Raw genomic sequence first — 16,050 nt, forward strand, 5'->3', positions numbered from 1 at the left:
CACCACTAAGCACAACCACACTCACAGCACCACCAAGCACAACCACACTCACAAAGCACCACTAAGCACAACCACACTCACACAGCACCACCAAGCACAACCACACTCACATAGCACCACCAAGCACAACCACACTCACACAGCACCACCGAGCACAACCACACTCACACAGCACCACCGAGCACAACCACACTCACACAGCACCACCAAATCCAACCACACTCATACAGCACCACTGAATCCAGCCACACTCACACAGCACCACCGAATCCAACCACACTCACACAGCACCACCGAATCCAACCACACTCACACAGCACCACCGAGCACAACCACACTCACACAGCACCACTGAATCCAGCCACACTCACACAGCACCACTGAATCCAGCCACACTCACACAGCACCACCAAGTACAACCACACTCACACAGCACCACCGGATCCAGACGTCCTTGGTCAGGTGTCCAGTCACATGCTGAGTGACCATGGCATGTGCTCATTTGGACAAACGCCCCACACCCCACCCTGGACGGTGTGGCCATACCTCTGAGTTCAGCAGGCAGTGGAACAGGAAGATGAAGAGGCCCTAGGAGAGGAGAACAGAGCTCTGGAACATTCCGAAGGCCATTCTATGTTCTGTGGGGCCTGGGGCAGACACACTGGGTCTTTCGGTTTGGGACCCTGTCACCTGCTCCATATGCAGCAGGCAGTGACTGCCCACACTGCTCAGGGGACAGGTAGAAGCAGGCAGGGACAGAGACCACATGGCATGTTGGTGAGTGGGGGGAGGCCCTTACATCACACAGTTTGGGCCCCAGGGAAGCTTCTCAAACAAAGCATCCTGGGTGGGGGAAGGGGGAGCCTCCCCCTGCAGTGGCAGTGATACACACAGCCTCAAGTGGAGAGCACAGTGTCGGGGACCTAGCCAACGGGGCAAGGGCGGTGCTCAGGAGAGTTCCCCTCCAGCCCTGGGGCTGGGCTTCAGCACTACCAGCCCCTGGTTTCTCCAAGAAGGCCCCTCCCCACCACCCCTACCGACTGGGCCTCCAAGCACCTTGCCACCCAGTCCCTCCCTGCTGCTCTGCCCTAGCTGGGGAACCCCATGGGCTTGGGGGCCTGGGGAGCCAAGGATACATACCTGTAAAGAGTTGAGGATGGCGAATATGTACTGGAAGACCAGGGCCTGCTTGTTGACGGCGAGCACCCCAAAAACCCACGAGGTGCCTAGGATCGGCAGGAGCACTGCCACTGCCTTTGCTGTCAGCCTGCGAGAGGGGAGGGCATGGTGGGTTTAGGTGCTGGTGTGGCACGCAGTCAGGGGCACGCTGGGGTCACTCCTCTCCGACCCCAGGGGCCGCAGCCAGTGAGCCCCAACTGTCACCCAGCAGGACAGCAGAGAGGGCCATCTCCAGCAGGGGCTGTGACTCAGTGACCCTCTGGGCCCTGCAACACCACTAGGGAAGGAGCCCCCTCGGAGCCCTTCAGCCCCACTGCTCTGACATGCAGCAGCTCCGCAAGGATAAGGGGGCGGCTCAGGGCTGTCTAGAGCACTTGGGAGCTGGGGGGCATGGGGTGTGGCCCCTGTTCTGCCCCCATGGGGAGCCTGCACAGAAGTCAATCCCTACTTGGGTGGGAGGTGCCTGCAGGTGCTGAGGGGCAGCTACAGGGCAGGCACAGAGGTGGGGGCACAGAGCGCACTGTTCCCGGGAGGGAGAGCTGCTGCTGGGGACACGACTGGCACACTGGGCCCCCTTGCCGTGCAGTGTGACCTGGGGTGTTCCAGGGCCAGGCAGGAGGGGCAGGGGTCCTGACTGAGATCCATGGAGTCTCCCACACCCACTACCCTGCTCCCAAGGGAGAGGAGGGAGAAGGACAGACCCTGTCCCAGCTCTGGCCTGAGGGCCCTCCCCAGCAGTGACAAGCCCCAAGGGCTGTGCCTGAGACCGGCTTAATTCCCCGAGTTTGGAATTCATCAGGAAATAATGGCCTCATCGATTCGGCCGCAGACATATTTACTGTCTGCCCTGACAGACCAGAAGAGACAAACTGTAACAAGTCACTTATATCCTGCCAGCCTGCCTGCCCTTCGGAAACCACTGCACCCTAAATATTTTAGTTAAGATCTGCTCCCTGGAAATGACCGTCCACTGCAGCATTTCCGTGGGCCTGCCCTCACCCCCACCCTCCACGCAGACGCTCCCTGCTCACCCAGCTCAGCCTTGAGATCCCAGGTACGCGTGACATCCACAGGCATCCAAGAGGCTGCCTGTGTGTCTCCGTCCCATGTTCATGCCCCTCTACACACCCATCACCCAGTTATGGTAAGGAGCACTCATGCCCCTGGCCTAGTTGTTGGGGTGCCAACAAGGCGCTGGGACGCAGGTCCAGGGAACCGGTTGGCTCACGCACTGTGACTAGACGGGGCGGGAGCCCGAGCCCGTGTGCAGGGGCGGAGGAGGAGCAGTGCTGGGTCAGAGCATCAGGAAGGGAAGGGGCAGCCGAGCACGATGCAGCCCCCAGGGCGTGGGGCTCAGACCTTGGGTGGACTGTCCCGTGTGACTATCAAGACAGCCCCTCCACACCCGGGGCCTCATGGGTCCCTGGGTGGAGGTATCCCTCTTACCATTGCCGGTGGGCCCTGACGGCCTGACACTGTCGGTTAGGGAGACAGAGGAAGCAGCTCTCGCTGCCCCAGGGTAAGGGTGGCAGTCTGCTGTTGACCCCTGAGGGCACCTTGGTAGACCCCTCTGCACTGTGCAGCACCAAGGTCAGGCCCAGAGCATGTCCTGGGAGACGGCACAGGCCACGTCCCTCAGAAGGACCCTCTGGGGGCAGGGAGTGGCTGGTCGCCGGCAAGACCACTCACTTGAAGGCGTTGGGGTCCTGGTGGATCTTGTAGTTGTCAGTGCTGATCTGAGAGATGACGCGGGTCACAGCGACCAGGATGCCGATGTTGACCTGCCAGGGCGAAGCCGTGGGAGGCGGGTGAGGGGCTGCCTGGCACCCCCCAACACACAGCAGCTTCTTCAGAGTTGGCTCCAGGCCTCAGGCATCTGCCTACACACATGACAGGCAATCCCCATCGTGCCACACTTGCTGAAGGAAAGGGGGATCTCCCCACAAGGGGTTTGACGCTCCCCCATACAGTGGTGGCTGCCTGTTGCTTTGATGCTGGAAGCTAGGTCACAGGAACTTAAAATCCCAGCAGGGTTCCTCATGGCAGAGAGGTTTTGGCGGGGCTTCCATGCTCAAGAAAGACCAGGAGCCAGCCAAGGAGAGCCGGGGGCTGACAACAGCATGCATCTGACGCAGGGCTGGAGCACGCGTCCCCGGGGAGACGGAGCTCAGACCACGGGCCTGAGCAGGCAGAGCAGCAGCTGTGAGGGTGGTGTGGCACCTGGGTAGGCAACAAGTCTGGACTGACTGAGCCACGACACGCGAGAGCACCCAGCTCAGTCTCATCCCGGACAGGCGACAGGCAGCCAAGCACACAACTCCGTGTCCTCGACAGCACGGCAGGTCAGCACGAGAGCGTGTCCACAGAAGACTGACCGCTGCCCGTCCACGCAGCACACAGAAACCAGGCGGGGCCTCGGCTTGCACTTCCCAAGGCTGTGAGCCTCCTCAGGCACAGACTGCCTCGGCTTTCTCCTGCCAGGCTTTAAACAGGTTTAAACTGGGGCTGCAAGGTCTAACCCACTACATCCCAGGGCTTCCTGGGGAAGAGACCACGAGGAGCCTGTCAGTCCCTGGTCAGCATTTTGTCTGGCTGTCCCTACACCTGGGATCTGTGACTGTGTCACTGCTACAAGTCACGGATGGCACAGAAGAGGATAGGCACCTGTCCCTGCCCCACTTTGTCAGGAACTTGCTAGGAGATTCTCCCTGGGGCCTGGGGGCTTTTAGAGGCTGCAGCACAACCTGGCCGGATGTGAGCTGCCCTTCGGGGTCCTGACGGACTGCTCCACATGGTGACTGATCGAGATGGGCAAGTCCCCCTCTTCCCCCTGCCCACAGTCTCCTTCCGCTCCCGGGTCCTCACCTGGACCCTTGGCCTGAATGGAAATGGGTCTTGTCCACTGTGGACGGGGCCATGAGCGCGGGGCCAGGGCGCCCTGTGTCAGGGGAGCTGTGAGTGTTCAGCCCACCAAGATGGGGCGCTGGACTAAACCTCGTCAGCCTAATTGGTGCCTGACCACTCTGGGCCTGCTAAACTCCTGCTGACACCACTGACACCAGGCTCCGTTGGACCCCTCCCGCCAAGCCAAGGGCACTGTTCTAGGTTGGGGTTCACCCCTTGTTGACAGCCTAGCCTCCAGGGTGGGGACTGGGCTGTTCACTTTCAACCTCTCCACTCTGTGTCCACCAGCAGCTGCACTTGTCCCCCAGACCCGGCCCACCAGATCCTGTAGCTCTGGGAGAAGAGAAACCATGAAGGAGGGAAAGGCTGAGGGGTCAATGTGGTCCTTCCATCTACACACAATCCTTCCATCTACACACAGACGGCGCTGCTCGGCATCTCCGCCACTCTGCCTGGCCATCTGCCTGTGATAGAGGGGACTGCTCCCTCGGTGTTCTCAGCTGCCATCTTTGCGGGGCAGATCGCCCAGCCTTTGCTCCACGGCATCGCTCACTGGGTGGGATCACCCACCTTTCTGTTAGCAGCCAAGCACAAGCCCCGGTCCCTGCCACTGGGCTAAGTGCTGCCCTAAAGAATCTGCTGGCAGATGTGAGGCTGCCCCTGTCGAGATGTGAGGCTAACCAGGGTTGCTTCCCTGAGGCCAGACCTCCAGGGCTCTCACCAGGGGTGAGGAGGGAGGTAGAGAAGACCCCCTCTAGGCTCCTGCTCACCTCCCCTGCACCTGCTGCCTCAGCTACAAAAGCACGGGGGAGTCAGGCCCCCCAGGGCCATGGGGGATGGGGGTGTATCCCCCAGGGTAGGTCCATAGAAGAACCCTCAGAGGCCACACAGAGTCCCTGCACGCCCACCCACCCCATTCCCACTTTGTGTTCCATGGGCCTGGGACGTACTGTGATCACAAACAGGGCAGGGGCCACGAAAGCCCAGATGGCTCCACTCCCGAGGGACAGCCAGCAGCTGTGGAAGAAGCAGAGGGCAGGTCAATGGTCACCCACCATCTCGTCACAGCAAGTCACACTAGGACAGCAACTGACAGCCCCCTACACAGAGAGACCGTGTGCCTGTGACCCCCTCACTCCTGACTTCCACACACACTCCTGCACTCCTGAGTCTATGGACCCTTTCTCTCTCTCTCTCTCTCTCTCTCTCTCTCTCTCTCTCTCTCTCTCTCTCTCTCTCTCGTGCGTGCGCGACACTTGTGTGTCTGTGACCCCTCACCCTGGGAAGAAAGATCTGCCATCCCCACAGATGGGCAACCAGCTGTCAGAGCAGGGGAAGCTCCTTCCTGTGCTCCAGCTCTGGAATGCCACATTCCATGGTGTCCCTGGGTTGTGTACTTCCCTGCAACCTGCCTCCGCCTGCACCTGGTGCCACTCTGTACTGGCCTCCTCTTCTATTGCTTTTGTAGTGGCATCATTTTGCAATGTTTTATTTCAGTGAACGTATGTACAACAAAACGTATGCCGATCCAACGATCTCTTCCCTTCTTATAGGGTCACTACCAGCCACACCCTCCTTTGGGATGACCTCATCTTAGCTCATTTCATCTGCAAAGACCCCATTTCTCAAGAAGGTCACTTGCTGAGGCTTCAGGTAGATGGAACTTTGTGGGCACCTTATTTAGCCAGCACCCACCCAGAGTCTGAGGGAAGAAACCCCTCATCTGAGGATGCCTCCCACAAAGGGAAGTGCAGGGCAGCTCTGCGGGCTCCCTGTGCTCGGCCCAGGCACTCTGTGTAGGGAGGCACCACGGAGAATGTTGGAGCCTCCTGACACGGGACTGAAAGGACCACGATCTCCTGACTCCTCTCCCAGAAACCCCAGGAGCCCAGCCCTCTGCCAGGGCCGCCTGTGGGCTGCGTGGCTGGGGGTCACGGCAACATGGTGCTGAGACCCATGCCATGGGAGGGAAGTGTCCTGGGAGTGGAGAGGGACAGGCGGCACTGAGATTCCTCTGAGAAGAGCTTTCTTCCTTTAAGGAGCACGGCAGAGTCTAGCACCATCTGGGACAAGAAAGAAGGGGTCTGAGAGGAGCACTTCCCCTTCAGCGTCCAGAGCCAACTGGGAAGAGGAAGACGGGGCCACAACAATGGTCCCCCATCATTGGGAGGACAACACTGCTGTCACTCGCCCTCTGCAGTTAACTGCCTCACTGGGGGAGGAGGCTGCGAGGGTGCGGACGCCCTTTCTCTTTCTCGTCATGCGCAATGAGGCTTCCACCTCGTGTCTTTGCCCAGAGGCTGCCGGCTTGAAGAAGATGGGGAGTAGCTTCCCAAAGGCATTTGAGATTGAGCTTTCGTTCTTGTCAGAAAATACCGTTTTCCTGGTGCTTGGCCCCGGGCCTGCGCCTACCGTATCGCCCTTTCCCAAGCCAACTGTGGGCCACCAGCTGCATGTTCAAAATGGTGGCACCACATCTTGGGCCACATACAGTCCCACGCCCTTACGTGAGCAATGGGATCCAGTGCCTGCAGGATCACACTCACGCGCATGTCCCTCAACTGTAATTTACAGTTGTTCACCACCCAAGAAAGGGCAACGGGCTCCCAAGCCTGGGCTCCGTGGGCACAGGAAGACCCAGGGGGAGGACGGTCCAGGAGGAACTGTCTACCAGCCACCCCATCATGCCTGGAGGAATATGGCATCCTCGCTGAAGCTCCAAAACAGAGGGGGCCTGACCCAGCAGAAGTAGTTCCTCTCCATCTGCCCACCTTTCTCCCTCCAGGGCCTGGGAAACCTTCCCAGAGCCCACCCACCCACACCCATCCCGGCGTGGGGTCAGAGCTGAGCGGTAGGAAAGCCTTGCCAGGAATGCAAAGCCTGCACTTACTTGTTACTCGATCCGTAACTGTCAATGGCTGATGACATTGAGATGATGCAGACCACCAGAGGAGAACCTGCAGAGAGGCAGCGTGGACCGAGCGTCAGCTGCAGGGCACCACGGCCAGGGCCCAGACCAGCTCCTCTGAGAACTTAGTTTACACAGGGGCCTCACGCTATGCCCACAAGCATGAGCACAGTGCACACCCATACGTGTGCATATGTACATGCATATGCACACACTTACACAATAAACATTCTCACATGTGTGCACTCATGCACGAACCCTCGCTCGCAGGTTCTGCATGAGGACCTGCTGTGTCTGTCGGGACAAAGACACACAGAGCCAGGCACAAATAGAAGGTCCCCCCAGGTGAGATGCTGCAGCCCCAGGCCAGACCACCGCCCCTGGGAGCCATCACCACTCAGGCAGCCTGTGACTCCCTGCGGGTGCCCTCGGTGTCCTGATCAGCAGTCCAGTCTGGATCAGGAGTTGGGGCACAGGTAACACTGTCTCTGTGGGTGGGTATGTGGTTTCCTCCCCCTTAACAGGGCATTTCCCCCCCACCCCACCCCCCACTGCAGCCTGGGCACTGAGCTCTGCTCAGGCCGCCCTGGAAAGAACAGCCGAGAGCTGAGAGGGTGCAAGTAAGTGTGACCATCTTTACTTAGGCCCGGTGCCAGTTCTGAGCGGCAGGCGAAAGATGCAGCTCAAGTTCTCATAATAAAATTAATTAAGGGAAAGCTGGCTGGAAGATGGATGGAGCCTGTGGGGCTGCCAGGACCCAGCCCAGTGGGCCTCCGGCTGCACTCAGCTTCCACCAGGGTCCCAAACTCAGACCCAGGGGGCTGTGGAGGTGCCAGTACACTAGCTCCTGCCAACACCACCACGCACAAGCACTGCCCCAGCTCCAGGGTTCACCCACATTCCAGAGGAGCTGCGTGACTTGCCGTAAATCTCTCAATGCTTAACTGGTGCCAAGAGATGCCTTTCTCTCTCTCCAATATTCTGCAGACCAAACAAACACACCTCTAGGATGGATGGGGTTGGAATGTGACCTTACCTCCCAGTTTATGGGCAACAATGACCAAGTGGGGCTTTCCCTGATGCAATCATGTGTGTGTGTGTGTGTGTGTGTGTGTGTACGCCTGTGTGTTCTGTGGCCACATCCCTAAGGAAGCCAGAAACCACAGTGGCTGGCTGCTTACAGCCCTGAAAATGCTTATAAATGGGCCACAGATCAGAGCAAGGCACCCTTCCTCGCTGGGTAAGTTGGGGAAGAATACATGGGGTGGGAGGGTGGGAGAGTGGGGGGACACCCAGGACCTGGGCTCAGGTGAGTGAGTTGACAAGCACGATGGGCTTCCACCAGGGGTTGGTGGGGACCTCATGGGGCTTTTCCACAGGGCGGACATGGTGGCTCAGGGTCAGTCTCCTCCTTGTGTCCCAGGAATGCTAGGTAGGATGATTTACCCCACTCTGCCCTTGCACCACAGACACCTCCTCTGCTCCTGCACCCAAGGAAGTGAGGACACAAGTGGCTGGCCAGTGGCCGCAAGCACATGGCAGGTCCTGCAGCAAGGCCATGGGCACTGCGCCATGATCCGTTCCCAGGCAGCAAGCTCCCTGCCACTCCACAGGGCCCATAGGGAATGGAGTCACCATCCAGTCGGCCAGAGACAGATGCAGCAGAGAAGTGGGGGCATGAAGCCCCCCACCCTGTGCACAGAGCCAAGAGTAACATGGCAGAGGCAGATCCAGTGGTGCCAACGACCACGGTCCACGTGACAGGGTTCAACAGTAGAATTAAAACCAGAGAGGGTCCGGTTTCTTTTCTTTAAACCCAGTCATATGCTGTCTGAGGATCTCTGGTGGCACAGAGGACTAAGCACTGGGCGGCTAGCCAAAAAGTCAGCGGTTCAAAACCACCAGCTGTTCCGTGGGAGAAAGCCGAGGCTGTCTGGGTCCAGGAAGATTTACAGAAGTTCTTCTCTGCCTGACAGGATGGCCGTGAGTCGAAGTTGACTGGAAAGCACTCAGCAGACACAACACATGCTGTCTGTGGGTGACACAGCCAACATCCAGAGCCGCAAGTAAGTGGAAGGTGACATTGTGAGAAAAGGTGTTAGGAACGTAGGTGCGTTCCTCACAACTGAGCTTCTAAATGCACACAGCCGAACCGGGCAGAGCTGGAGGCAGAGGGTGGGCGGGGGGAATCCCTCTGAGTCGCCAGCGAAACAACAGCAAGAAAGCAGAAGACTTCACAAACCCCAAGGCTGGCTGGGACACTCTAGCATTGAGAACACAGTTACTTTCTCCAGGGCACACAGTACGCCACTCGTCAGGCCACAAAACAAGTGTCAATCAATGTAAAAGGGCTGAAATCCCACCAAGGAGGCTTTCTGAATATAATGATAGGATTAGAAATCAACAAGGGGGCGGGGATTATTAGGGGGCTTCAAAGAAGATTGTGGAATTTTTTCCATGAACTTTTTGAACCCCCATCATCTGTGGCCATTAAACAACACCCACTGAGAGGAGCAGAGAGAGCAGGAGAAACACTTAGAAGTGAACGAAAAGGAGAGCACAGAGCATCTCAGGGGAAACGCAGCTAAAGCAGACCCCAGAGGACAATTCATAGCTCCAAGTCCTACACAGATGCCCTCCAGGTCTCCCATACCAGACCACTGCCCGACAGTAACCATCAAGTGAAAGTGAGCCACAAGAACTCACCGGCTTCCCAGTACTTACAGATGCTAGATCAACACTGTGCTGTTGCCTAGGAAGTGTGCATGAACACGAGGAAACAAGTCTAAAATATTGTGAGAATTCGCCAGAACGGGAGCACAGAGACACAGTGAACACATGCTGTGGAAAAATGGCCTGAAGGAATCTGGTCAGTTCAGGATTGACACAAACCTTCTATCTGTTAAAGACAAAACCACAAGGTGTGCAGAGTGCAATAAAGAAAAGGGTGGGTACCAATCTATAAAGACCTCTTCAGACTCTTGTAACACATGCAATGATGTCGAATGCAGGAAGATCACAGGCCAGTGGGTAGAAAGTCTTGTGGATCCAGCTGTGGTATTAGCATCTCTAGCGTAGCTCCATGTGTCTTGTCAGCTGCAATGTCTCCCAGGGAGTGAGCATATGTCCCGCCTCCAGCGTGCCTCCAAATAAGGTCATCAGGCTGCGACCTGATTGACAGGCTAGACTCCACCCCTTCACTCTTCAGTCTCAAATTGACAACAGATTATGTAACAAACACAAGGGGTAACTCACTTGAGACAGCTCACCCCACCCCCACTGGACTGGTGCTTTTCTTTCTTTTCTAAATAAACTTTGCTTTCTGCTTGCAAAAAAAAAAAAAGGAAAGAATCATGTGGGACCACAGGGCGGGCCTGTTCCAAAGAAGCTAGATATTAAGCCAACGACTGTCAGGTACTGCAGGAAGAAGAGCAAATGGAGCCCCATGCAAGTGGGAGAAAGGCAGTGGTGGTCAGAGACAGATACGAACGGAATCAATCCAAGAAAAAACAACAGAGCAGTCAACAAAACAGAAAGCTCCTTGCTTGAGAAATCTCGACCATAGCTCAGTCAGTGATGGAGGCAGGGATAACAATTTTCCCTGGGGGTGGGGGTGGGGGTGGGGTAAGACCTGGGCCACCAGGCAGCCAGTTTTCCTTTCCATCCTTGCCTCAGAGGCTTCAAGGTCTCACTCTACACAGGTCAAGCGCACGAACGGTAACTAAAAGGCCAAACTCACTGCCACCACGTCAGTGCTGACTTCTCAGGACCCAGTAGGACAGAGTAGACGGGCTCTGTGGGTTCCAAGACTGTAAATCTGTCTGGGAGCAAAGAGCCTCATCTTCTCCTGCAGAGGAACAGGGGAAGTCCAACTGTTGACCTTGGGGTTGGCAGCCCCACGTATAACCCACTGCATCACCCAGCCTCCTCACAAAACCACAGGAGCTTGTACTAAACAGAATGATCACAATGTGAAGCTAGCATTAACTAGGGCCACAGAGAAGAAGCATGCCAGCCCGCACGATCCAAGAATTATAAATAATAAAATCCCAATCCAGTGGAGGGAACAGTATCAGAGTTTACATTCTGAACACCCAGTTTTCAGAAGGCTATGGATGATAGTGGGAGCCCCAAATCCACTTGCAGGGTCCCCACAAAACTGTGGTTGGACTATATTGTGACCATATTCCAGAGATGTGCACGGTTTTGCTTCAGATCAATCATGTGGTACAGCAATGGTGGCAGCCTGGGTCCGATTACAATGTAACACTTGGATGGCAGACTCGGATAGTTACAATGTAACACTTGGATGGTTGACCCTGTTAGTTACAATGTAACACTTGGATGTCAGCCTCAGATAGTTACAATGTAACACTTGGATGGTTGGCCCTGTTAGTTACAATGTAACACTTGGGTGTCTGGACCTGGTTAGTTACAATGTAACACTTGGGTGGTTGACCCTGTTAGTTACAATGTAACACTTGGATGGCGGACCTGGTTAGTTACAATGTAACACTTTTATCATTTGATCTCCCTTTGACCCATTCTATATTCGTTTTTAATATTTTATGCCTTCTGTTTCATTTTGTCATTTTTTTATCTCTTGATTTTGTTGTGTATGTTTTTCTTTTCTGTATATGAAACAGGGTAGGTAAATCTATAAAGTCAGCAACTAGATTAAATAATTACCTAGGGGCATGGCAGGGGAAGTTGGGGGAAATGAAGGGCTAACACCCATGATTATGAGAAAGAAGACAACGTTCTGAAACCGATGGTAGTGATGATTGTACAACTCTTCTTCATAGGTCTGAACGATTGAATTGTATGATGTGTGCATTGCATGTGAGCTATAGTCTCCTGATCGAGCCTCATCTAGGTCTGCACAGTTCTGAAGGTAGTGCTTCCCTCTCTCTGACCTTCCTCCAGAGAGCTCTGCATTCTGTTCTTTATCTCACATCAAAGCAGGGGTTCGGCACTCTCCTGGAACACTGATTGTGCTCCTTCTCAGTGTTCTTTGCGTTTGGGGAACACAAACGTCAGAGGATACATGACCAGGGCTTTTAGAAGGATGGAGTAGGCTTCCCTCCTACAATCCCAGAATGAGCAGGTACATTGTTGTGATGTGGGGAAAACAGAAAGATTTCTCCCAAGTTGTCTCCCCCAAATATAGCCCAGGTCAGCGGTTATTCTCCCTAAGGGTTACCAGCCATCTACAGCAAGCTGTCACCACTGTGTATCCCACAACAAGTAGGACCCACTCCCTTCTGATAAGGATAGTAGTTGACTCTTTCCTTGTAGGAGACCCCAGAGAGGTCAAGCCCACCCAAGGGTGACCAAGGTTAGGCCGCCATCATGAATCTAGGATCCACCCATCTTGTCACATGTACACCTCTAGTCCCTCCCCTTCCTATGTGCACACCCCTAGCTCATCCCCTTCCTGTCACACTTACGCCTATCATACATCCCCTTCCTGTGATGTGTATGCCTAGTGTACTGCCCCTTCCTGGGACGTGTGGTTGCCTGTAATCATGCCCCCCCCCCAAGGAGTTATGATCCTGGGTTAGCAATAAAGCTGGGCTCCCGGGCTCTCCCCACGAGGACCACCGAGTGGGGCTGAGGTGAGCATGCTACCATGAAATGTGTCTGACTCCATGACTTCAATCTCTCTTCTATCTCTCATGCTCCCTCTGACTTCACTATCATTGTTACTTATTACCGCCGTACCATTGTGCCTCCCAGACCCGTGAGGATGTGCCGGGGCCTCCTTCCCCCACAGTGCTGGGGTAAGTCCTTAGAGCAACTCGCCTTGCCCTTTTCCCAGTGATGCACTTCAACATTTTCTTTTAAAGTCCTCATCAGCCTCTGGGTTTGTCCTGTGTTCTTTGAGAAAATTTACCAAGACGCCTCCTTTGGATTTCAAAAAAAGGGAGCCACAACCTTCTGAGCTACGTCTTCACCTTGAATCAAAAGGGCCCCTTTGGAAGTCACTGCTTTAATCCTTTTTAAAGGCACCAAGGGGACTTAGACGGAGAGAACTTGGCTGCAGCCTCCACTGATCACAGAGACATGTCCCACTGCATTTTGTTGGGATTATTCCCATGACCCTGAAGTCATCCCCCTGAGGGAGTCATCCCCCCTGAGGGAGTCATCCCCCTGAATGAGCCAACCCCCACCGAGGAACACCCCCCCGAGACTTCTCCTCTCAGGGACCATCCCCCTGAGGAACCATGCCCCCAAGGAGCCATCCCCCTGAGGGATGATCCCCCCAAGGGTCCATCATCCCCCCTGAAGGAGCCATCTCCCCTGAGGGACCCTCTCTGAGTACCCCGTGCTCGCATACCTACCCCACCCGATGCCATAGTAGTACAGGTGCTTGCTGTCCTCAGAGCCGAAGACCTTGATGACCATGCTGTAGAGGTGAAGGCCCTCCACCAGCATCCAGGCAAAGGCGCTCAGGAAGAAGTAGTGCAGGAGCACAGCCAGAGCTCGGCACGCGGCCTGTGAGCAGACACAGGGCATGAGCAGGGGCTTACAGGGCCAGTCCCCTGCACCCCCCACAGGAGGACAGAGCCAGGACTCATCCCTTCTGGGGAATCACTGCTCCCAGCCCACCCTGCACTAAGCAATGTGGGTGGAGCAGGCGACATAGACTGGTCAATTATTGCAGGTCCTCAGGCCTAGCAATTGGTCCAGGAGAGGCAGGGGTATCAGGCTTGACCAATCAGCACAGAGTTGCTTGCAGCCCTCGTGATCTTACAAAGAGCAGGGATCTGAGGGGACCAGTGCTCATGCCTGTGTGTTCACCCATGTGTGTGCACACGTGTGCGTGCAATGTGGGAATGCTGGTGTATGTGTGCGTGTATGTACACACATGCGCGCACGTGTATAGGGATACGGAATGGGGTGGGAGTGTGTATGTGCCGGTGTACATACATGGACGTGTGGATCTGTGTGCACACTTACATGAGTGTGCATGCATGTGTGTACACACGTGTGCGGGTGGTGGTGGTGAGAGATGCCTGCTTTCAGAGTCCTTCTTTGTCCCCTGCTGGAGCATGTGCTGGGACAGGTGGGGAGTTGTCAGTGGTGAGGGGTGGGACGCTGCCGCAGAGTGAGCTGGGTGCTTCATGAATTCCACTGCAACTGTGAGGGCACAACTCGGCTGCGGGTGGGCAGCTGGCATGAAGGTGGGGTTGGGCCTCCAGGGCCCCCAGGGGCAGCAGGCAGGGGGAAGGGGTATAGGCTGTGTGACCTGCCGTGGGGCCTCCGGTCAGGTTCAGTAGCTGTGCAGGTGCAGTGCTCAGCTAAGGGTCAGCACAGCTGCACATCTGACCTCTAGCTGAGCACCTCAGCCCCTCGGCTGTTAGACAGAAAGAGATGCCCTGCTGAGACGGGTTCCCTGGCATGTGGCCTGCCTTCCAAGTCAGAGAGCCCCACAGGAGGTGCCCTCTCCTCAGGCCACTGGGGGGAGGTGGAGGGGAGCGTGGCCTAGGGGACTGGCCCACTCACCGTGCCAGGCTGGAGCTGGAAGCTGACAAGCAGGAGCACCTGGGCCACCAGCACGGCAAAGGACAGGTTGGCATGGATGTGATAGCGCTGGTTCCTGATGGTGCTGACGGAGCTGAGGGCACAGGGGCGTGAGGCCCAGCCTGGGCACGCCCCACTCCTGACCCTCAACTGCTTTGCTCCCAGGGGTTCCAACAGATCGCTGGCACTCCCCCACCTGCAAGTCTACCCACAGCCTACTGCAGCCTCAGGGCCTTTGCAGCTGCTGTTCTAGACAGACTCCTGGGCAGGATGTCTTCCCTCGTGGGCCAGGGAACTGACCCATGTCTGGGACCCTTCTGGACCCACATCACCATGCTTCTGTCTAGAGGTTTTGGTGGGTGTCCTCCAGGGGTCCTCCTGGGTCCCGTCCTCCCCCCGCCCCCACCCACCCTTCACCCTCTCCTCTGCAGACCTCCAGGCTAACAGCACTGACCCGAGAGGCTCCTGAGGGGAGGCAAGGCTTCGGTGATAGCTGGGGGGAGAGCCATCATGGGGCCGTGGAAGCCCACCCCTCCCAGGCCGGGCAGCGGGGACTCACGAGAGGACGGCGAAGGTGGCCAGCGTGGCGGTCAGGCAGAGCACGGAAACGGAGCAGCCGATGTAACTGATGGCCGACAGCGCCACCTGGTGTTCTCGCGCCAGCTGTGCGGGGGCAGGGCGCGAGTCAGGGAAGGGGGTTTAAGGCCCGATGGTGAGGCCCCCACCTGCGGGTGCTGGAGGGGGCGGGGTCTCAAGCCACAGTGAGTGCACCAGCCCTGAGGGTCATGATTGATGGGGGACTTCAAATCCTGCCTCCAGCACCCAAACGCCTGGCCCTGGCACCAACAGAAGCTAATCCTCAGAGCTCCAGGCCCACCTCAGGGCTACTCTGCACACCCACCCTTTGGGACCCTGCCTGTGAGTCCCTCGTCTGGACTGCAGCTGACAGACACAGCCTTCAGCAGGGTTGGCCAGGGGGCCCAGAGCCAAGTTTCCTGGTTCACATCTCATGCCCACTGCCTGCACCATATACTGTGGGGTCTCTGCCCAAGGAGCCCACTCCTAAGAGGAGGCCCCAATGGCATGCACCCCACAGGGGAAGGCAGCACTGACTGAGGCCGGGCAGGTGAAGGAGTAGGGGACCAGGTGGGCCCAGAACTGACTTCCAGGGGTGTGTGTGTGTGTACGTGGTGCACAGAACAGCTGTGGACAGCATCGATGCCACTCCCCGTCCCCAGACCCCCCAGGTCAGCACCATCACTGCCCTTTCCCAGACCCCTCAAGTCAGCCCCAGCATTGCCCCACCCCCCCTTCCCAGATCCCCTGAGTTATCCCTGATCACTGCTACATCTGCTCCCCCCACTCCCACCCCAATTTCAGGACCCCCTGGAGGTCATCTCAGATCCCTGCTGCAGTTGCCCCCCCCCCATTCCAGAACTCCCTGGAGGTCATCTCAGATCCTTGCTGCAGTTGCCCCCCACCATTCCAGGACCCCCTGGACAGCAGGCCGACCTCCCGTGACACAGTGATGC

General features: G+C 56.7%; 1 protein-coding gene across 1 annotated transcript in view; it reads right to left on the reverse strand.

The window, feature by feature from the left end:
• Nucleotides 1–16,050, reverse strand: part of ADGRD1 (adhesion G protein-coupled receptor D1) — an 80,616-nt gene that overhangs the window by 5,375 nt on the left and 59,191 nt on the right. Inside the window, exons 17-24 of the mRNA XM_075534617.1 lie at nt 15,078–15,181; nt 14,501–14,612; nt 13,336–13,489; nt 6,974–7,040; nt 5,034–5,100; nt 2,869–2,960; nt 1,141–1,267; nt 547–588 (exon numbers count right to left, since the gene is read on the reverse strand). Coding sequence (XP_075390732.1) covers nt 547–588; nt 1,141–1,267; nt 2,869–2,960; nt 5,034–5,100; nt 6,974–7,040; nt 13,336–13,489; nt 14,501–14,612; nt 15,078–15,181 — 765 coding nt within the window. The remainder of the gene's footprint in view (nt 1–546; nt 589–1,140; nt 1,268–2,868; nt 2,961–5,033; nt 5,101–6,973; nt 7,041–13,335; nt 13,490–14,500; nt 14,613–15,077; nt 15,182–16,050) is intronic.

The sequence above is a fragment of the Tenrec ecaudatus genome, chromosome 16 (assembly GCF_050624435.1).
Source record: "Tenrec ecaudatus isolate mTenEca1 chromosome 16, mTenEca1.hap1, whole genome shotgun sequence".
NCBI lineage: Eukaryota > Metazoa > Chordata > Mammalia > Afrosoricida > Tenrecidae > Tenrec > Tenrec ecaudatus.